This window comes from Carcharhinus amblyrhynchos, chromosome 15 (genome assembly GCF_965287045.1).
Source record: "Carcharhinus amblyrhynchos chromosome 15, sCarAmb.v2.hapA, whole genome shotgun sequence".
NCBI classification, from domain to species: domain Eukaryota; kingdom Metazoa; phylum Chordata; class Chondrichthyes; order Carcharhiniformes; family Carcharhinidae; genus Carcharhinus; species Carcharhinus amblyrhynchos.
In genome coordinates this window covers 12,992,790-13,016,217 of record NC_137338.1, presented here as the reverse complement: position 1 = coordinate 13,016,217, position 23,428 = coordinate 12,992,790, and the positions used below count along the sequence as shown (strand labels likewise).

Sequence of the window (23,428 nt, the reverse complement as noted above, 5' to 3'; positions counted from 1 at the left end):
AATTCTGATGAGCTGATTAATCTTCCGCCCGTTCAGAGTGTCTCTCCTCATCACTGGTGCCCCAGTGGACCAGACCGCAGCGTCACTTCAGCTACACTGATAGCTCTAGCCAACCTCTACTCAATGGTCAACCCAAAAATCTGCCAAGGACTGGCACCCCTACCATGACCTGTTTGTGAGCTGCCAACCTGTGCCCTAGGTAGTTTGCTGTGAACCGTGACCGCCACCCACAGGTTGACTGTGGACTGCTCACCACTAGGAGGCAGTATTAACCCCATCTTCATCATCTGATGAAGGAGCAGCGCTCTGAAAGCTCGTGATTCCAAATAAACCTGTTGGACTTTAACCCTGTGTTGGGAGGCTTCTTACTGTATCTTTAAATACAACCGTTGGTTTTACAGGTCTATTTAAAGTTTATTCATGAGTATCACAAGTAGGCTTACATTAACACTGCAGCGAAGCTTACTGTGAAAATCCCCTAGACGCCACATTCCAGCGCCTGTTCGGATACACTGAGGGAGAATTTAGCATGGCCAGTCAGCGCATCTTTTGGGCTGTGCGAGGAAACGGGATCACCTGTAGGAAATCTACAGGTCATAACGAGGAGAATGTGTAGACTCCGCACAGACAGAGACCCAAGACAGGAATCGAACCCAGGTCCCTGGTGCTGTGTAACAACTGTTTCATCGTGCTGTCTATTTTCCATCATTCTGCTCTGTTAAATATAAATTCTTATACTAAAATATTGTGAACTGTTAATGCCAAGTGACATAGAATTACTGGGAATCTTCAGTACTAAGACATTTTCATCCAATTTTATCCATGACTGTGTTTATATTCCACATTAGTCTTCATCCCTTCCTTCATAGCCCACCATATCAATAAAGTCTGCGTTTAGATAGCTTCCCCTTAAGTGCATCTATGTTTTTCATTTCTACTACACCATGTGGTATAGATAATGCAGATTTTTGCTCCCTCACTTAACTGCGCTGACGCCTTCAGTCCTCTTCACAACCTACTTTCCAACTAAAATTGTGTCATCAGCAAATTTAGCAACCATACGTTTGGTCCCATTTTCCAATATTATCAATTCTAAATAGGCACAGTAAGTAGTCTTTCAACAAGGTTTATTTGGTAGCACTGTTGGACTTTAACCTGGTGTGGTGAGACTACTTACTGTGCCCACCCCAGTCCAACACCGGCATCTTCACACAGTGATTGTAAATAGTTGAGGCTCCAGCACTGATCCCTGTGGCATTATTACTCACTGCCACTCTGTTTCCTGTTAGCTAGCCAATACTCTATCTATGCAAGCTAATACATTATTCCCTACACCATTACCTCTTATTGATGTTGAAACGTTCCAAATGCCTTCTAGAAATCTAAGTACAGCACATCCACAGGTTCTCCTTTATGCACATTGCTTAACACTTCCTTAAAGAATTAATCAGACAAAATTTCCCTTGTACAATGTTTGACTGTGTTGAGATTTTTCAAATGTCTCGCTATAACTCCTTAATGATAGATTCCAGAACTAGGAGATTTTTTTACAATAACTTCATTGCTGTGTTAATGTAAGCCAACTTGTGACTGATAAATAAATTTATTCTTATACTTTTTCCCTATGTTCAAGGAAGGGGGCTCCTGGCTAAGAGTTTAATTGGGATTGTGGTTGTAACATTGTGTTAATGGAATAAACTCCAGGGTAGAGGCAAGTTGTGTTTGCCATCAATCTGTAGCATACCTTATGGACTTTCTTACCTCGAATTGAGCTCCCACCATTGTCTCCAGGTATCCAAGAAAGAATGATAGAATTTGAGGTTGTTTTGGACACAGTCAAGCGTGGTTGGTCTGGCGGGACTGTTGGTGGAAAAATACGGTAACAGGTTAGATTCAGCACTGAAAGGACATCCTTGCTAAGCAAGAGCTATCAGCATCGCAACTCCATAGGGTAGGAAGAGCCATCTGTTCACTTGATAGTCTTAACTTGTGCAACCCATGACCCATAGCCCAGCCTCCCAACCTTTGTACCAAGCCTGCAGAGTTAGTGTTCAAACAATCGGTAAGTTCAGTTAAAGACTCTGTGAAGAACTCGACAAAAATCACAGGCGGTCCCTCACCTTTGTTTGCGAGTAAAGCTATCAGCAGCAACTTCAGAGAAAGGAACACTCTGATTGGAGGAAGAATGTTTTCAAAGCATGCAGTCTCTCTGTGTTTGGCTACACTCCCACCTTCCCCACAGCTGCCTACAGCTGGAGTCCCAGAAAGTGCAGAGCAAGGAAATACATCCCTTCCCACAGCCTCCTGAAGACCTTCTTGGTAAGATGTAAGCCTGGCAAGCCTGGGTAGGGAATGGGCAAGTCTGGGTGTGTGAGTGAATCTGTGTGAATGAGTGAATGAGTCTGGGTGATCGAATGAGTCTGGGTGAGGGATTGAGTGAGCCTGAGTGATTGAGTGAGTCTGAGTGAGTCTGAGTGAGTGAGTGAGTCTGAGTGAGTGAGTGAGTGTGAGGGAGTGAGTGAGTCTAAGTGAGGGAGTGAGTGAGTCTAAGTGATTGAGTGAGACTGAGTGAGGGAGAGTGAGTCTGAGTGATTGACTGAGACAGCGTGAGTGAGGGAATGACTGAATCTCTGGGTGAGTCTGAGTGAGTGAGTCTTTGGGTGAGTGAGTGTTGTTGACACTGCTATCAAGTGGCATTTGCTCAGCAAAAAAGTGCAGTTTGGGTTTTGCCAGTGCCACCCAGCTCCTGGCATCATTTACAGCTTTGGTCCAGACATGGAGAAAAGAATTGAACCTGTGAGGTTAGAATGAACACCCTTGAAATTAGGACAGCATTTGAGTTTGGCACTAAAGAACCCTAGTGAAACTGAGGTTAATTGGAATCAAGGAGAAAACTCTTCACTGATTGGAGTCATAGATAGTGCAAAGGAAGATAGTTGTGGTTGTTGGAAGTTAATCATTTCAGTCCCAGGCTATCATTACAGGAGTTCCTCAGGGTAGTGTCCTAGGCCCAACCATCTTTAGCTGCTTCATCAATGACCTTCCCATCATCAAAGAGGTATAATTGGGAATGTTCACAGATGACTGCACAATGTTCAGTACCGTTTGTGACTCTTCGGATAGTGAAGCAGTTCACGTCCAAATGTGGCAATATTCAGGCTTGGATAAGTGGCAAGTAACATTCATGCCACACAAGGGCCAGACAATAACCATCTCCAACAAGAGAGGATCTAACCATCTCCCCTTGACATTCAATGGCATTACTGAACCCCCCCACTATCAACATCCTGAAGGTTATCATTGACCAGAAAAGGAACTGGACTAGCCATATAAATACTTTGGCTACTAGAGCAGGTCAAAGGCTGGCAAATCTGTGGTGAGGAATGCACGTCCTGAACCCCCCCCCCAAAACCTGTCCAACATCTATAAGGCACAAGTCAGGAGTGTGATGGAAAACTCTCCACTAGCCTGGTTGAGTATAGCACCAACAATGTTCAAGATGTTTGACACCATCCAGCTTACATTTCCCACTGCAACAAACATTCGCTCCTTCCACCATTGAAGCAAATAGCAGCAGCGTGGACCATCTACATGATGCACTGCAGCAAGTCACCAAACCTACATAGACAGCATCTCCCAAACTCATAACCTCTGCCACCTAGAAGGACAAGAGCAGCAAATACATGGGGACACCACCATGTGGATGTTCCCCACCAAGCCACTCACCATCCTGACATAGAAATATATCGTCATTCCTTCATTGTGTCGATCTAAATCCTAAGAACTCCCTCTGTAACAGCACTGTGGGTGTCCCTACACTATGTGGAATGCAGTGATTCAAGAATCCAAGACTCACTGCCATCTTCTGATAGGTAATTAGAGATGGGTAATCAATGTTGGCCCAGCCAGTGACGCCCACTTCTCATGAACAAAACAAAATGAGGCTGGCCCTCAGAAAACCTCCTGGGCAACTGGTCTGGCTGAAAGGCCTCATCGTAGAGCAGGGAGGATTCCTGCTGCAAAACCCAATACAAAAGTCTGAGGTCAACCAACTCAAGAATAGCTTCTTCCCTGCTGCCATTAGACTTTTGAATGGACCTGCCTCGCAGTAAGTTCATCCTTCTCTACACCCCGACTATGACTGTAAGACCACATTCGGCACTCTCTCCTTTCCTTCTCTATGAACGGTATGCTTTGCCTGTATAGCGTGCCAGAAACAATACTTTTCACTGTATGTTAATAAATGCGACAATAATAAATCAAATCAAATCAAATCAACCACACTCCATACTGTTCATTATTCTGTTTGTTACACAATCCACCCTGTACCTCATACACAATCCATCTGGAATTCAAGAATTGCCTCAGAACTCCAACAAATCATATCAGCAAATAATTATTCTGACATATTTATTCATTCAATAATCCACAATTTCCAATATAACTAACCATCAACTTTGATAATCAAATTCTGTCAGGACTTGCCCGATCTCCAAATGCTCTAAGATAATTATATTACAAGGGAAGGGACATCAATATTACAATATAATGCCAAAATTACTTCAGAAGGATCTGTCCATTTGCTTAATGTCACCGCAGGCACGTAAGTAATTAGAAGCGGCACCGACCTTTTGCAAGGGTTAACATTGCATGAAAATGCCAGTGTCAATGCTCATTAAATGCTCAAACATACATCATCTCATTAACAGCTCCAGAGCCCGAGGACTGAAAGGTTTGTTCCCCTGCAGGACTCATCTTCCTTGTTTTGTGATATTGCCAGAAGGTCAAATTGTCAGGTACAACTTGAACAAATTCAAATAAACCACGAGGCAATGAACTGAGTCAATATTAAACATAGAATCCCAGTGAATTGAAACCAGAGAAATAAGCCATTCGATCCAATTAGTCCATGCTGAAGTTTATGTTCCACACTAGCCTTCTCCTCTCTATCTCATCTCACTCCGTAGAACATAGAACATAGAACATTACAGCGCAGTACAGGCCCTTTGGCCCTCGATGTTTGCGCCGACCAGTGGAACCAATCTAATGACCCTCTAACCTAAACTATTCCAATACTATCCATATGCCTATCCACTGACCATTTGAATGCCCTTAAAGTTGGCAATTCCACAACTGCTGCAGGCAGGGCATTCCACGCCCTTACTACCCTCTGAGTAAAGAACCTACCTCTGACATCTGTCCTATAACTACCACCCCTTAATTTAAAGCTATGTCCCCTCGTGTTAACCATCGCCATCTGAGGAAAAAGACTCTCACTGTCCATCCTATCTAATACTCTGATCATCTTGTATGCCTCAATTAGGTCACCTCTTAACCTTCTTCTCTCTAATGAAAACAACCTCAAGTGCCTCAGCCTTTCCTCATAAGACCTTCCCACCATACCAGGCAACATCCTGGTAAATCTCTTCTGCACCCTTTCCAATGCTTCCACATCTTTCTTGTAATGTGACAACCAGAACTGTACACAATACTCCAAGTACGGCCGCACCAGAGTTTTGTACAGCTGCAACATGATCTCATGGCTCTGAAATTCAATCTCTCTACCAATAAAAGCTAACACACCATACGCCTTCTTAACAACCTTATGAACTTGGGTGCCAGCTTTCAGGGATCTATGCTCATGTACACCAAGACCTCTCTGCTCATCCACACTACCAAGAGTCCTTCCATTAGCCCAATACTCTGTAATCCTGTTACTCCTTCCAAAGTAAATCATCTCACACTTTTCCGCATTAAACTCCATCTGCCACCTCTCAGCCCAGCTCTGCAGCTTATCTGTGTCCCTCTGCAAACTGTAACATCCATCCTCACTGTCAACAACTCCTTCGACTTTAATGTCATCCGCAAACTTACTAATCCATCCTTCTACACCCTCATCTAGTCATTTATAAAAATGACAAACAGCAGTGGCCCCAAAACAGATCCCTGTAGTACACCACTAGTAACTGAACTTCAGTTTGAACATTTCCCATCAACCGCCACCTCTGTCTTCTTTCAGCTAGCCAATTCTTGACTGGAGATTTGTGAAAAACCTTTGTCACCCAGAGGGTGGTGGGAATCTGGAACTCACTGCCTGAAAGGGCAGTAGAGGCAGGAAACCGGACAATGTTTAAGAATCATTGGGGTGAGTACTTGAAACACCACAGTATGCAAGGCAACTGACCCAAGTGCTGGAAAATGAGGTTTGAGTACATCAGTGCTTGATGGCTGGCACAGACATAATGGGCCAAAGGGTCTCTTTTTGTGCTGTAAAACTCTGACTCCAAAAGGTACATGGCAGAAGACCAGAATGCATCTGCCTTGAAGAATATTGGAGGGGCAGAGGATCAGGAAAAGGCCATTCAGCCCCTTCAGCCTGTATCTCCTTTCAATTAGCTCATGGCTGATCTGTATCTTAATTCAATCTATTTGTCTTGGGTGTGTAATCCTTAATATTATTGCTAAAATTTCTTCCAAAATAAGGAACTTCAACTGACCTAATCTCAACAGCTTTTTAGGGGGAAGAGTGTTCTATGTTTCCACAATAAAAAATATCTGGAATTAAGAATCTACTAATGACCGTGAAACCACTGTTGATTGTCGGAAAAACCCATCTGGTTCACTGATGTCCTTTAGGGAAGGAAATCTGCCGTCCTTACCTGGTCTGGCCTACATGTGACATCAGAACCACAGCAATGTGATTGACCCTCAACTGCCTCCTAAACACAACTTGGGATGGGCAATAAATGCTGGCCAGCCAGCGGCGCCCATGTCCCACAAATGAATTTAAAAAATGCTTGTGAGTGAGGATGTGCTTCTTGACATAACCCTTGAACAGCCTAGCTCTGATTTTGAAAGCATTCTGGACTCTCCTGTCTCCCCTGTCCAATCCTTTAATCATCTGGTCAGCCCATTATAGAAAGGATATTATTAAACTAGAAAGAGTGCAGAAAAGATTTACTCGGATGCTACTGGGTCTTGATGGATTGAGTTGAGTTATAAGGAGAGGCTGGATCTCCTGGGACTTTTTTCCTTGATGCGTAGGAAGCTTAGGGGTGATCTTATAGAGGACTATAAAATAATGAAGGGCATAGATCAGCTAGATAATCAATATCTTTTCCCAAAAAAAGGGGAGTTTAAAACTAGAGGGCATAGGTTTAAGGTGAGACAGAGTGAGATGCAAAAGGGTCTAGAGGGGTAATGTTTTCACACAGAGGGTGGTGAGTGTCTCGAACAAGCTGCCAGAGGTAGTAGTAGAGGCGGGTATAATTTTGCCTTTTAAAAAACTAGACAGTTGCATGGGTATAGAGGGATATTGGTCAAATGCAGGCAATTGGGACTAGCTTAGTGGTAAAAACTGGGTGGCATGGACAAGTGGGGCCGAAGGGTCTGTTTCCATACTGTAAATCCATATGACTCTATGACCTTGATTTTAAACACACATTTTCCCTCTCAGATGAATGTAAAAGTTTTCATGGTATTGTTTTGAAGAAGTTCCTCCTGTCCTGGTCAATATCTATCCATCAATCAACATCAGAAAAACAGACTATCTGGTCTTGCATTGCTATTTCTGGGAGCTTACTCTGTGCAAATTGGCTACTACATGTTTGACACTCCAAAGAAAAGCCTTTGGACATCTTGAAGTCATGAAGGGGAGTGTATAAAAGGAAGTCTTTTATTTTTGATTATTTCTTCCCAGATGGAAGCACCTAGTTTCCATGTAAATTCAACTCCCACCAACCAACAGCAGCCAACTTTTGCTCAGGATAGCATCGTACAGTGTCCGACTGTACATCTGGTTGTTCACTTAGTTTGGGTCTGCTACATGTTTTAGACGTCTTTCACTGTCACCAATGGTAGAATAGCTATATGCCAGTAAATGATGGTCAAGGTAACCAGATATTTGCCTGAAAGTATTTTCTGCTCCACATTACAGAATGAATAAGATTCCAGTACAAAAGAACTGGCATGGTTTCAATCGACTGAATGAGCTCCTTCTCTGCCTCATTGACTCTATTATTCGTTACTTTATAGAGCGGTATGATGGCATATCGATTAGCACTGCTGCCTCACAGCGCCAGAGACTCGGGTTCAATTCCAGCCTTGGGTGACCGTGTGGAATTTACACGTTTGCCTTGTGTCTATGCGAGTTTCTTCCAGGTGTTCTGGTTTCTTCCTACAGTCCAAGGATATGCAGGAATGGTGGATTGGTCATACTAAATTGCTCCTATTGTGCCCCAGAATGTGTAGGTTAAGAGGATTAGTGGGGTAATTAAGTGGGGTTACAGGAATAGGGCTTAGGTGGGATGTTCTGTCAGAGTTGGTGCAGGCTCGATGGGCCAAATAGCCTTTTTCTGCACTGTAGGGATTCTATGATTGTATACAAGTAATGAGGAAGTTCCCTGTGTGAGTTGGAACTGGGCTATTTACATTATGCAGCAATGTGTTCGATCCCTGGTTTTGTTTTTAGGCTGGGCTGTAGCTCACCATTAAGAACAAAGGACAAAGAAAATGGCCTTTCGGCCCACCAAGCCTGCACCGATCATGCTGCCTGACTGAACTAAAACCCCATATACTTCCGGGGACCGTATCCCTCCATTCCCATCCTATTCATGTATTTGTCAAGATGCCCCTTAAACATCACTATCATATCTGCTTCCACTACCTCTCCCGGCAGCAAGGTCAAGGCATCCACCACCTTCTGTGTAAAAAACTTGCCTCCTGCATCTCCTTTAAACCTTGTCCCCCGCATCTTAAACCTCTGTCCCCTAGTCATTGACTCTTCCACCCTGGGAAAAAGCTTCTGACTATCCACTCTGTCCATGTCCCTCATAATCTTGTAGATGTCTATCAGGTTGCCCCTCAACCTCCGTCATTCCAGTCAGAACAAACCAAGTTTCTCCAACCCCTCCTCATAGCTAATGACCTCCATACCAGGCAATATCCTGGTAAATTTTTTCTGTACCCTCTTCAAAGCCTCCACATCCTTCTGGTAGTGTGGCAACAAGAATTGAACACTATATTCCAAGTGCGGCCTAACTAAGGTTCCATAAAGCTGCAACATGACTTTCCAATTTTAAACTCAATGCCCTGGCCAATAATGAAGGCAAGCATGCCTTATGCCTTCTTGACAAGCTTTTCCAGCTGTATTTCAGTGCCCTGCATACTTGTACACTCAGATCCCTCTGCCTATCAATACTCTGCCATTTACTGTACATTTCCTATCTGTATCAGACCTTCCAAAATGCATTACCTCAAATTTGTCTGGATTAAACTCTATCTGCCATCTCTCCACCCAAGTCTCCAACCAATCCATATCCTGTTGTATCCCCTGATGGTCCTCATTGCTATCCGCAAATCCACCAAGCTTTGTGTCATCCACAAACTTACTAATCAAACGAATTATAGTTCCCTCCAAATCATTTATATATACTACAAACAGCAAAGGTCCCAGCACTGGTCCCTGAGAAATGCCACTTATTACAGCTCTCCATTCAGAAATGCACTCTTCCATTGCTACCCACTGTCTTCTATGACTGAGCCAGTTTTGTATCCACTTTGCCAGCTCACCTCTGATCCCTTGCGACTTCACCTTCTGCACCAGTCTGCCGTGAGGGACCTTGTCAAAGGCCTTACTGGATTCCATGTAGACAACATCCTCTGCCCAACCCTCATCAAGCAATAAAGCAAATTATAAAATGACCATGAGCGCCAACAAAATAATCCACATTTGCTTCCGAGGAATGTTTGTGTGAGGATAAAAAAGGTATTAGATCCCACAGTTAATGGGTCCCTCACCTTGCACCTGGAGGTTGAGGAGAATTTCATCTGATCCCCAGCTGTTACTCGTCATGCATCTGTAGTACCCAGAATCCTCTGCTTTCACGGTACGGATGACGAAGCTTCCATTGTTAAAGATGCTCCGGTGTCCGTCAGTCAGGACAGGGCTGGGTGTTCCATTGCTGCGCCAGAGAAGAAATAAAGGTATTGATTTGACCAATAATCAACACCACGTAGCGCAAAGTGTGGGGCCAAGTTTGGTTCAAATCGTCAAAATCAACATAGAGGAAGTTTTAGCTGCACTAACGTGTCATTGGTTACAAAGTCATAAATCACAACAAGATTAGTTTGGTATCAGAGGCCTGGAGATTGAAAGGGATAGTCAACCAAACCGCGTCCCCCCACCCCCCACCCCAAACATTCCCACAGCCCAAAACAAGGTTTTATTCAGTTACTCTAAGTGACTCAGGAAGAAGATAGGCTAGACTGGTCTAGCTAGGGAAGTTTATAGGCCTGGATTTTATGGGACCTCAGGACTAGCAAGTGAAGGAATGGATAGCTGCTATTGCAGTGGGGAAGGTGGCGAATAGCTCCCCTTCCCTGAGATCAACTGAACCCCTTAATTAGCCACTCAAGGACCTCTTCCCATTGCTCTTGAGCCCTTTGCCACATGTGGGGACCCACTAGGTACATTCTGGCTGATTCCTGGGCTGGTGGGCAGGGAGGACAGAGTTCCCAGTGGTAGGGGTTACCCACTGGGATACACTGGCCCCGCTCTCAACAATCACCCTACTGCACCCCACCCTGGTCCTAGCGAGGTTGACAGCCGCTCACCTGGGTTCCCACCCTCCCATCCAATCTGCTCCTGGCTGCAGTCCCAGGAGTGTCCAGCAGTGGTGCTGTTAGAGCTGAAGACCCTCTGATTGGCCAGTAGCGCTTGGTGGCGGGATCTTAAAGGGAAAGGAGCATTGACGCGAGATAGTTCTGTGCTTGATGAACATTAAATGCAGTCGGGGCTCCCAGAACCGGTAGGGCTGTCCCCAACATTCTAGTCAGTGGACAGGCCCACCATTGCTCGCTAGAATCCTGGCTAATGTTTTAGGACAAGTACCTGCCCAGTTGCCATCACCTCAGCACCCATGGTATAGAAGCATGCTGTGCCAGCTATGTGCTTCTCTTGCTTGTTTCCTTCTCGATTTGGTGCATTGTAAAGCTAAGAATTTCAAAGCAGCGGCCTTCGATATCAGGTGTAGTTTCCCCTTTTACCTGTTCTTCATCCATTTGATAGTGGGTGCTGGGTCCCCAACGGCCTTACACGGCAGCACAATATCCCGCATCCATGGTGTTGTCACAGTGCCGCTGAACGTTAGGATCCGGGCCGGTGCTGACAACAACCACAACAGCACGGATTAATATCTTAACCTGAGTTTAATGTCTTTCACCTAACAATAGAATGAAGGTCGGCAGAGGAGGGAGTGACACCAACTGAGGTAGACTAACTCTGCATTCCCTGAGGTTCACAAGATTGAGAAGTGATCTGATTGAAATCAACTTCCTAAGTTTGACAGGGTTGGTGCTGAGGGGTCACCTCCCCTGGCTGGGGAATCTAGAACATGGAATCTCAGAATGAGGGGGTGCCAATTTAGCCGAGAGAGAGAGAGAGATGTCTTCACTCAGAGGATGGTGAACCTTTGGGATTCTTCGCCCCAGGGGGATTCCCAGTTATTGAGTACATTCAAGACAAAGGGCAGGATTTTCCAGCGGGATTTTTCAGTCCCGCTGCAGCATACTTCCCAGCGCCAGAGACAGTTCGCCATTGGGAACTTCCAATCCCTCTGATGACAACAGGGTTTATGTGCCCTGTACCCACTATTGTTGGGGAACACACCATACGGGAGTCACCATTGGTGGGACCACAAAATGGCAGGAAGGGCTGGAAAATTTAGCCCAGAGATATTTGGAGGCTAAGGGGATTAAGGGATATGGAGATTGTGCAGTTAAGTGGAGTTGAGGTAGAAGATCAGCCTTGATCTTCTTGAATGTCCAAGCAGTCTTGAGGGGCCGAATGGTCTCCTCCTGCTCCCATTTCTTATGTTCATATCAACTGAGTCCATCCTGCTGGTAATCTAAAATCTCATGACTGGGAATCGAACTGATTGCCGTGAATTACTGTAATGGAGCCTAAATTACTGTATTACAGCGAGTTACTGTAACCGATCTATAGCATCAACTCTTAAAGGAGTGTGGAGTGAAGGGTGTGCATCATGTACCTGGGGACCTTCAAACCCCTGAGATACTGGCAGTGTCACGTGTAACAAAAATGCATCAATTTATTTAGGGGAATAAATCAGTTCTCAATTCCTGCCGGGGACAGTCATTAAAAAAGTGGGCTGAGAAACACTGCACTTCTCTGCTCCAGACAGGATTTAAACACAGGATGAGCTTTGGGGGATCGTACTTAACAAGGAGAGTAAGACATTAGGCTCATACAGCACAGAATGGGCAGTTCGAGCAGATGACAAAGGACTAACCAGCCACCAGAGCCACGCTGGGACGTTACCTTTGGCTAGTGGCTCCACTGTAATGATCTCACTGGAGTTGCCCCTCCCGGCTGCTGTGATTGCGACAACCCAGATGCTGTATTGACGGTTCTGGCTGAGGTTGGGAATGCGATAATAAAACGCGTCTGGCGAAGCTTCGAACTCACTGATTATCTGCAAAGGGGAAAAAAAAGACAGTTGCTGGCGTCACACAGTGAAACCCAAGATCACTTCTCATCGTAACCTACCAATCAGTCCAAACGATAATTAATACCATCCCTCGCTAACTCCCTGGCGTGCTGGTGGTTTGTAAACCAACATCCTTTTTGCTGCTGAATGGGAAAAATCGGAGGCCCCGGTGGTTCCTGGTGAGGCCAAGTCTCCAACTCCTCATTGAGCTCAGGAATGAGGAATAAGTAATTGAGAGAGCCAGGGTAAATGATCTGGGGACCAGGGTCCGAATCCCGCCCTGGCTGATGGTGAAATTTGAATTCAATGTTAAAAAAAATCTAAAATTTGAAGTGCAGTTGACCACGTAACCATTATCATAGAACATAGAAAACTACAGCACAAACAGGCTCTTCAGCCCACAAGTTGCGCCGATCATATCCATACCGACCAGGCCATAGAACTATCTATAACTCCCAATCCCATTAAATTATCGATTGCCATAAAAACTCATTTGGTTTCCTTTAGCGACGGAAATCCGGTGTCTTTACCTGGTCGGACCTACAAGTGACTCCAGATCCAAGGCAATGTAGTTGATTCTTAACTGCCCTCTAAAAAGGCCTAGCAAACCACTCAGTTCAAGGGCAATTAGGGATGGGCAATAAATCTTGGCCCAGTCGCCCATATCCAATGAATGAATAAGAACCAAAAACAGGAAGAAGATGCTTGGTTTAACAGGCTGGGACTCCTTTTCAAGAGAAGACCATAAGATATAGGAGCAGAATTAGGCCATTCAGCCCATCAAATCTGCTCTACCATTCAGTCATGGCTGATATATTTCTCAATCCCATCCTCCCACATTTCACCCCAAAAGAAGTCAGGTAGAAGTCTTTAACAGTGGGAAGAAGTTTGAGAGAACCTCCCAGTTTCCATTATTCCATCTTTCATCTGGACTTTTCTCTTAAACCCCCGTCTTCCCATCCCCCCCTGAATTGCCTCCTTTGAGCTACACTTTAAGATACACCTCTTTGGCCAAGCTTTTGGTGATCTGCTGTGCTATCTATTCATCTGGTTTGGGGCCAGATTCTGTTTGATGACACTCCTGTGTCATTCCTTGAGATGGTTTAGGCGCTATATAAATACAGCAATTGCTGTCGATGGTGCATTAGGAATAGAAACAATGGGTCGGGTTCTCCACCCTCGCACTCAGCTGGGATTCTGCTTCAGTGAACGGAGATTTGGCTGAGTGCTAAATTCTGCATCCTTGCAGGCAGTAGCATCGGGGTGTGAATGGCTGGAGAGTTCCGGCTAATGGTTCCACTTGGAGAAGAGTTCTAAAGTCGAAGCCATGTATACCAGATAGCCAGCAATAAATCCTCTGAGCAAGTTAGGGGGCACTTCTTTACCCAGACATTAGTGTTAATGAGGAACCTACTGCAGCATGGAGTGATTGAGGTGAGCAGCAGAGATATATTGAAAGGGTAGTTGGATAAGACGTGAGTAGACGGTTATGCTGGTAGTGTGAAATGATTTAGCATGGGAGAGTGCAGCTGTGGAGTGTAAACACCAACATAGGCCAGTGAAGTAAACAAGAACAAAGAACAAAGAAAATTACAGCACAGGAACAGGCCCTTCGGCCCACCAAGCCTGCACCGACCATGCTGCCCGACTGAAATAAAACCCCCTACCCTTCCAGGGACTGTATGTCTCTTTTCCCATCCTATTCATGTATTTGTCAAGACACCCTTTCAAAGTCACTACCTGCTTCCATTACGTCCCCTAGCAGCGAGTTCCAGGGACCCATCACCTCTGTGTAAAAAAGTTGCCATGCATATCGCCTTTAAACCTTGCCCCTCACACCTTAAAGCTGTGCCCCCTAGTAATTGACTCTTCCACCCTGGGAAAAAGCTTCTGACTATCCACTCTGTCCATGCTGCCCATAATGTTGTAGACTTCTATCAGGTAACCTCTCAACCTGCATCATTCCAGTGAGAACAAACCAAGTTTCTCCAACCTCTCCTCATAGTTAATGCTCTCCATACCAGGCAACATCCTGGTAAATCTTTTCTGTACCCTGTCCAAAGTCACTCAGTTCAAGGGTGACTGGGAATGGGCAATAAATGCTGGCCAGACATGGTGCCCATGTCCCATGAATGAATATTTTAAAAAAAGTAAAGATAGGAAAAGAGTGTAAAGATGGGGAATGGGCTCCTTGGATGTGTTTACCAGGAGAAGCCAGTAAAGGAGGGCTGAAAATCTCAGCTTAATTATATAATCATTTTCAGTACCTATGAAAGTAGCCAGGCTTTGTAGTGCAAAACAGCATTGAGCACTTGTTGCTGTGGACACAAGGACTTGAATAAGATAACTGGGAGAGAGCACTCAATTCTGTGCAGTCGCCTTCCCGAGGGGACTCGGGAAGGATTCGAGGGGAGTCTATCGATAGACACACAAAGTACTAACTGAATTATGTCAACACAATGCCAGGGGAGACTGGTGAAAGGTGAAATGATGGGCTGATGTTGGAAGAATTTCTTCCCACAGAATTCAACACACACAAAGCAGACGCTTCACACAGGCCTGTGGGCAAAAAGGACTACATGGTTCATTCTCGGGCCAGCCTGGTGGGGGAGGACTGTGGACGGATGAGTTAAGATGAATCATCTTCCGTGTCCGGTGAACTTGTGAATGAATTTCAAAAGAAGTCAAGGGTATTATTTACTCAGAGCTGAGCAATTATAAAGCCAGCGACAGTATAAAATAACTCTCATTGTCCTCCACTGATGACAAGATACCTTTCATATGTTAACAAAGCATCTCAAAGGGAGGGCAAAGTGTTAATAAATCAGTAAATAATTCATCAACATGCTCACTAATTTATACCAAGATACTCACGGCCACTGAACTGTGGGTTCTCGCTGTATTATTCTCAGGCTTTTGTCCTTGTTAATAGTTCAACATTGTTTTATATTACAAAAGGTACACTCAGCCAACATCCTGTCACTGGCTTTCTGATGTGAAAAATATATATTTAGAGCACACCAATCATTTTCATATACATATTGTGGTTTTAACTCAGTAAAATGCTCCAAGGCCCTCCAAGGCAACAACATCTCACATGACTTGACACCGAACTACACAATGAACTATTGGGATAGTTGGCCAATACTTTGGCCAAGGAGGTAAGTTTTAAGGAACATTTCAAAAGGGCAGCATGATCGCACAGTGGTTAGCACTGCTGCCTCACAGCACCAGGGACCCAGGTTCAATTCCAGCCTCGGATCACTGTCCATGTGTAGTTTGCACATCTTCCCCGTGTCTGCCGGGATTTCCTCTGGATGCTCCGGTTTCCTCCCACACTCCAAAGACGTGCGGGTTAGGTTGATTGGTCCCTTAGTGTCCGGGGGATCAGCAGGTGGGATTACGGGGATATGGCCTGGGTGAGATTGTTGTCAGTGTAGACTCGATTTGCTGAATGCCTCATTTGGCACTGTCGGGTTTTTATGATTCTATGAGGAGAAAAAGGTGAGGAGGTGCAGGGAGGGAATTCCAAAGCAGAACGGCCTGGCAGCTGAAGGCATTTACACCCAATAATGGAGCAATCATTTAAATCTGGGATGTACAGGAGGCCAGAATTGGAGGAGTGCAGCATCCCAGTGGGTTCCAGCACTGAATAAGATTAGTGAGAAAGACATTTGACTTGCAGACAGAGGACAAAAAAGAAGACCCTGAAACAATTTGAGAACATTTGCCTCCCGGTAAAAACAAAATCCTTGATAGGCATGCAATCAATTGTACAAACCAGAAAACAGATGAGTCAATGCAATCTTAAACAGACACCCTAAAGATATTGGCAAAGAAATGTGCATTTGGAACTCTCACTGAAGACCTTATCAGAGATCGAGTAGTTTGTGGAATGTGTAACGATTTAGTCTGCAAAAGCTGCAGTGAGAAAAAGACAATCACAGAAACAAAGCAGAGATGTTCGGCGGGAAACCAAGGAATTCACAGGACACAGGGTCCAACTGCAGCAGTCAGCACTCATCAAACAGAACCACTAGCTTTATGGGGGTAAAAGATGCAACAAATGCAGGAAATGGAACCGCTTTGCTAAATGCTGCAGATCCAAACCACAGCAACCCTCTTCTGTCATCAACAACATAGAACCATAAAATCCACACAGTGCAGAAGGAGGCCATTTGGCCCATTGAGTCTGCACCAACCACAATCCCTTTCAGGCCCTATTCCCATAACCCCACACATTAACCCTGCTAATCCCTCTGACCCTAAGGGAAAATTTAGACTGGCCAATCCATCTAATCTGCGCGTCTTTGGGGTGTGGGAGGAAACCAGAAACACCCGGAGGAAACCCACACAGACGTGGGGAGAACCTGCAAACTCCACACAGACGGTGACCCAAGAATTGAACCTGCATCCCCGGCACTGTGAGGCAGCAGTGCTAACCATTGTGCCACTCACATGGCAGCTGTCCAATCCTCCCAGGGTAGGAGCGTCAGTAAGGTGAATGAATCAGAAAGCAATGAAGCTACAGAGCCTCCAACAACCCTCTATTGCAACAGTGTTGACAACGTCACAGGAACGGTGAGATCTTCACTACCTTGAACATAATTAGCAGTAGCACCAGACTTAAAGCCAAGATTGATACTGGAGCAAAGGATAATGTACCATTCATCCAGAGCTATGGGAAATAAACACACATGCAACTTTAAACCCCAGCACCCGAAAGCACCTTGTGGCTTATGGTAGGTGGACAATCCACACCGAAGGATGCACCATACACTAACCATGCACACTGAAGGATGCACCATGCACTAAGCATACACTGTACACACGGAAATTTCAACATCCATATGGTTCACCAGAACGTCGCATGATAGCACAGTGGGTTAGCACTGCTGCTTCACAGCTCCAGGGACTTGGGTTCGATTCCCAGCTTGGGTCACTGTCTGTGTGGAGTTTGCACATTCTCCTCGTGTCTGCGTGGGTTTCCTCCGGCTGCTTCGGTTTCCTCCCACAGTCCAAAGATGTATGGGTTAGGTTGATTGGCCATGATAAAATTGCCCCTTAGTGTCCTGAGATGCGTAGGTTAGAGGGGTTAGTGGGTAAATATGTAGTGAAAAGGGGGTAGAGCCTGGCTGGGATTGTGGTTGGTGCAGGTTCAATGGGCTGAATGGCCTCTTCCTGTACTGTAGAGTTTCTATGATTCTATGTAAAGCCTTTACTCGGGCTTTGTGACAGCCGTGAATTGGGGCTCATTCAACTTGATCCAGAAGTGTGTGTTCTGCAACTTCAAGCCAAAGAGGCGATTCAAACAAGCACTCACACTCCCATCAATGATACAAGATGATGACGTTCGAGTATCCATACTTATATCGGCCTCCCAGCATGGTCTTGGTGCTGTCTATATCCAGTATCGATGGTAGTCATGATGTGGAAATGCCAGCGTTGGACTGGGGCAAGCACAGTAAGAAGTCTCACAACACCAGGTTAAAGTCCAACAGGTTTATTTAGTAGTAAACGCCACTCACCTGATGAAGGAACAGCGTTCCGAAAGCTAGTGGCGTTTACTACCAAATAAACCTGTTGGACTTTAACCTGGTGTTGTGAGACTTCTTAGCGTGTATTTCCAGTATGGCAGACCCTATAGCCTTTGCTTCATGGGCCCTCGCTGACACTGGGACTCTCACTGTTCAGATTGAAAAAGAACTCCTTGCTTTAGTCTCCATCTTTCAGAAATGTCACGACTTTATATATGGTCATCTTGCAACTATTGAAACAGATCACAGTCAGCCACTCACAGCGATCTTCAAAAAGCCTCCCCACACTGTGTCTGCAATGCTACTTGTAATGTTACAACATCTGCGTCAATCAGAAACAGGTAAGGAGCTGTATTTGGCTGACGTGCTCTCCAGAGTCCTCATACCCACACAGACCAGGCACATTGTGAGGAAGACATAGACATTCGTAGCGGTGCTGTCCTCTTGTCGAATTCAGGAACTTAAACAGGCTTCACAAGTGGACACCACATGTAGGTAAATGCGCAGCATCGTCGTGAGGAGCTGGTTACAGTCTGAAAAGGAGCTTCCCCAGGGGATCCGCACGTTCGTCCCCACTGGAGGTGAACTGACTGTACAGGATGGGTGGACTGATACTGCTGATTCATACTGCCCTCTAGAGGTACAACAGAAAAGATACCCCAGGTTGGAAGCAATTGGATTCAGGGCCAAGAAATCATTGTCCTGGCCCTCGATGTACACAGGCATGGAGAGGGAAATCTCCTGATGTGCACCATGCAATGAACTCAAGCAACATCAAGCAAAGGAATTGCTGTATTTACACAAGCTAATGGTCATTTACAGCAAGTGGAATAACCAGCTTAAAAACAGTCTCTCCAAACTGTGTCTGCACAACCACAATGCATGATGCTAAACCTGCAAATCTCAGCATCGTCTACAAATATCTTTGTCAACAATATTTCAGAAGTCTGACAACACCAAGTTGACGTCCAACAGGTTTATTTGGTAGCACGAGCTTTTGGAGCACTGCTCCTTCATCAGGTGAGAGTCAGTGCCAGCATCTCCACATCTTGTCAATAACATTTAGTTTGAGTTAATTCATATTCCAGATGGTTGACATTCAAAAACACGATGAGAAAAACAGTCAACAACAAGCTCAAAGAGACACTTTGCCACACGTGGCATTCCAGAGACATCGCTCGCCGCCAATTGCCAATTCTTGCTTCAATACATATATGAATAGTTATGCATTGTCAGTTTGTTTCATTGTACGTCACGCATAGAATCATAGAACCCTAAAGTGCAGAAAGAGGCCCTTTGGCCCATCAAGTCTGCACCGAACACAATCCCACACAGGCCCTACCCCCACATCCTTACATATATAACACTAATCCCTCTAATCTACGCATCCCTGGACACTAAGGAGCAACTTCTTAGCATGGCCAATCAACCTAACCAGCAACATCTTTGGACTGTGGGAGGAAACCGGAGCACCCAGAGGAAACCCACGCAGACACAAAGAGAATGTGCAAACCCCACACAGACAGTGACCCGAGCCGGGAATCGACATTGGTCTTTACATAGGGTGGGATTTTCTGGGCATGCTCACCACACGACAGGAAAATCCCACCCGAGGTCAATGGACCTTTGCATGGTCCGTGTCCCATCCGCCATGATTCCTATGTCAGGCAAGTCAGGAAAATTCTGCCCATAGTCTCCTATCATGCACACTGTTACATCTCATGTCACTGGGTGTCCCGACTAAACAGGGAAGATAGGGACTGAGTGGTCAAATCATAGCATCCCTACCGTGCAGAAGGAGGCCATTCGACCCATCAAGTCTGCACCAACCACAACCCCACCCAGGCCCTTTCCCCTCAACCCCACAAATTTACCCTGCTATTCCCCCTGACATGACGGGACAATTTAGCATGGCCAACCAATCTAACCCGCACATCTTTGGACTGTGGGAGGAAACCGGAGCACCCGAAGGAAACCCATGCCGACACGGGGAGAATGTGCAAACTCCACGCAGACAGTGACCCAAGGCTGGAATTGAACCCAGGTCCTTGGTGCTGTGAGGCAGCAGTGCTAAGGTGGGAATGTAATGTGAATGTAAGAGGTCATGTGACCGGAACACAGGAGTTATCCCCGGGATCTCAGATAGGGCACAAGTGTTATATGTAGCTGTTGAGCTTAGGAATGAAGCACCTTTGTTAGAAGTCCGTGATGTTGGTGGATTTAAGGAACACACAACATTCTCCAATATCTTTAAACCATCCATCTTCTGAAAGCTTGTGGCGTTTACTATCAAATAAACCTGTTGGACTTTAACCTGATATTGTGAGACTTCTTACTGCGTTTACCCCAGTCCAACACCGGCATCTCCACATCATGACAGGCAACAAGCCGAAGACCATTGTGGCTTTGCAAGGAACCATCACAGGTCTGTTTCAAGAGGATCTAGCACCCTCTGCTGTTCAAACTTACTGTACTGTCTGGAGACAATACACATCTCTTTAAACTGTGATCAGTGCTCCTACCACTCACATTGTCAGCCACTTCAGGTCTTGAACAGCAGGTTAGGTGTAAGGATTCGCATTTTAATCAGTAATCTCTAAACTGTCTGTGCTTTATATGCTCTGTCTGAGGCCAGAACTCTCCATTCACCTGACGAAGAGGCTGTCCCCTCGAAAGCTTGTGAGAATATTATCAAATAAATAGGTTGGACTAAAACCTGGTGTTGTCAGACTTTTTACTGTGCAAACAGCATCAAGTCAGGAGGCTCTGAACATGAGTAACATCAGGCGACTTGCTCGCGTACCATCCCTTCTTTTCGAAAGGGAAGGCAAGAAAATGTACAAATATATTTGCACAGCATGATTTTATAGTATCGATGGAGTAAGTTAAAGTGAAGGTTACTGGTGGTGGAGCACAGTGGAGTAAGAGGGAATACATATTGCTCCCCCTGTGAGAATCTATATTGATAACAGAATCTCAGGATTCCTGCAGTGTATAGAGAGAGTTTACACTAACTCTCCAATGCAGCATTCCACCCAGTTCTTTCCCCATTGACCCACATATAAAAGTTTTTAAAAAAATGTTTAAAAGTTTATTTATTAGTGTCACAAGTAGGCTTACATTAACACTGCAATGAAGATACTATGAAAATGCCCTAGTTGCCACATTCCAGCGCCTATTTGGGTACATTGAAGAAGAATTTAGCATTGCCAATGCACCTGACCAGCACATCTTTTGGACTTTGGGGGAAACTGGAACACCCAGAGAAAACCCACACAGACATGGGGGGAATGTACAAACTCCGCACAGACAGTGACCCAAGCCAGGAATTGAACTTGGATCCCTGGTGCTGTGAGGCAGTAGTGCTAACCACTGTGAACCACATCACCACATAAATGATACAGTGGTTAGCACTGCTGCCTCACAGCACCAGGGACCTGAGTTCGACTCCCAGCTTGGGTCACTGTCTGTGCAGAGTTTGTACATGCTCCCCATATCTGCATGAGTTTCCTCCGAGAGCTCTGGTTTCCTCCCGCAGTCTGAAAGACGTGCAGGTTAGGTGGATTGCCCATGTTAACTTCTCCCTCTGTGTACCTGAACAGGTGCCAGAGTATAGCGAATTTCACAGTAACTTCATTGCAGTGTTAATTAATGAAAGCCTACTTGTGACACTAACAAATAAACTTTAAAAAAAAACCTTCTTTTCCACCGAACCTTCACATCTTGGGACACTAAGTGGCTAATCTACCTAACCTGCACATCTTTTGAATAGTAAACTATAATCAAAAGATAGAGATTTATTGAAGAGATTCTAAGCAGAGTTAGTAGAAGAAAAGGTGACCGTTCAGCCCATCACATTTCTGCTGGAGTTAATTCCAGTTCCTTGTATTTTTTCTATCCTCTTAAATGTTAACATCTCAGTTCTTTCACTGGTTTTATGTTATGATGTGGAGTTGCCAGTGTTGGACTGGAGTGGGCACACTAAGGAGTCTCACAACATCAGGTTAAAGTCCAACAGATTTAATTTGGTAGCACGAGCTTTTGGAGCATTGCCCCTTCATCGGTCACTCACCTGATGAAGGAGCAGTGCTCCAAAAGCTCGTGCTACCAAATAAACTTGTTGGACTTTAACCTGGTGTTGGGAGACTATTTACTGGTTTTATGTTGAATAACATTGCTGGCTCTGACAAGCAGCTTCGAGTCGAATGTTCCATGTTCTAATGGTACACTGAGGGAAAAGGTTTTTTTCTAACTTCCCTCTCCATTCATCAGGCTCGAATCCTCAATCTGAACCGGGAGGGGAGGGGCGGGGTGGTCCCAAACTGTGAGTCACAATCCCCAATCGGGTTGGTGGGGTGGGGCAGGGGGGGTTGGAAGCTGCCCGCCCTATGAAGAAGCAATCATGACTGGAGAAGAGTCTGCCCAGTTTGGAGGCTCAATGGAACAGCCTTGGACCCACTCAATCAATGCCGGCAAGCAGCGAGTGGTGGACAGAGCACAAAGTACCCTCGAGTATCAGAGACCACATTTAGCAGTGAGCTCGGGTGGGTGTGGAGTATTTCTGTGCCGCCTTAGAAGAGACAGAGGCCAGCAAGTGTACCTCAGTTACTGGGGGATCATCGTACAGATTCAGGAAGGTGAATGGCAGCTTCAGATCTTAATGTGCTTCTGTTTCTTATACAGGCCCCTTACCACAGGGTAGTGATTGCATTACAGTATTGACAGGGAGGAAGGGGAGGGCGGTGTGTGTGTGTGTGTGTGTGTGTGTGTGTGTGTGTGTGTGTGTGTGTGTGTGTACATAGGAATCATAGAATCCCTCTTGTGCAGGAGGAGGCTATTCGGTCCATCAAGTCTGCACCAACCAGACCCTATCCCCACAGATTTACCCCACTAATCCCTCTAAACTACACATTTGGGACACTAGGGGGCAATTTAGCATGGCCAAATGCACCTAACCAGCACATCTCTGGTCTATGGGAGGAAACCAGAACACCCGGAGGAAATCCACGCCAACACGGGGAGAATGTACAAACTCCACACAGATAGTGGCCCAAGTTCGGAATTGAACCCAGGTCCCTGGAGCTGCGAGGCAGCAGTGCTACCCACTGCGCCACCTTGCTGCCCATGTAGTACCTAAGAGCAGGAGTAGGCCATTTTGGCCCTTCGAGCTTCTCTGCCATTCAGTAACATTACGGCTGATCTGGTGGTGCTCTCGACCCCACTTTCCTGTCTGTCCCCCATAACCCTCCATTCCCTAATCTAATAGAAATCTATCTAACTCTGCATTGAATAAATGTAACAAGTAGACTCCACTAAACTCTGGGGAAGAGAATTCTACAGATTGGATGTGGCAGGAACGCAGAGCTAATCCATTGGTTGTGG

At 45.5% G+C, this 23,428-nt stretch overlaps 1 protein-coding gene across 1 annotated transcript in view; it reads right to left on the bottom strand.

Moving 5' to 3' along the window:
* The window catches only part of LOC145353075 (cell adhesion molecule DSCAM), a 556,699-nt gene that overhangs the window by 67,087 nt on the left and 466,184 nt on the right, over positions 1 to 23,428 (bottom strand). The window contains exons 21-24 of the mRNA XM_080203419.1: positions 12,341 to 12,494; positions 11,047 to 11,164; positions 9,799 to 9,962; positions 1,762 to 1,860 (exon numbers count right to left, since the gene is read on the bottom strand). Coding sequence (XP_080059545.1) covers positions 1,762 to 1,860; positions 9,799 to 9,962; positions 11,047 to 11,164; positions 12,341 to 12,494 — 535 coding nt within the window. The remainder of the gene's footprint in view (positions 1 to 1,761; positions 1,861 to 9,798; positions 9,963 to 11,046; positions 11,165 to 12,340; positions 12,495 to 23,428) is intronic.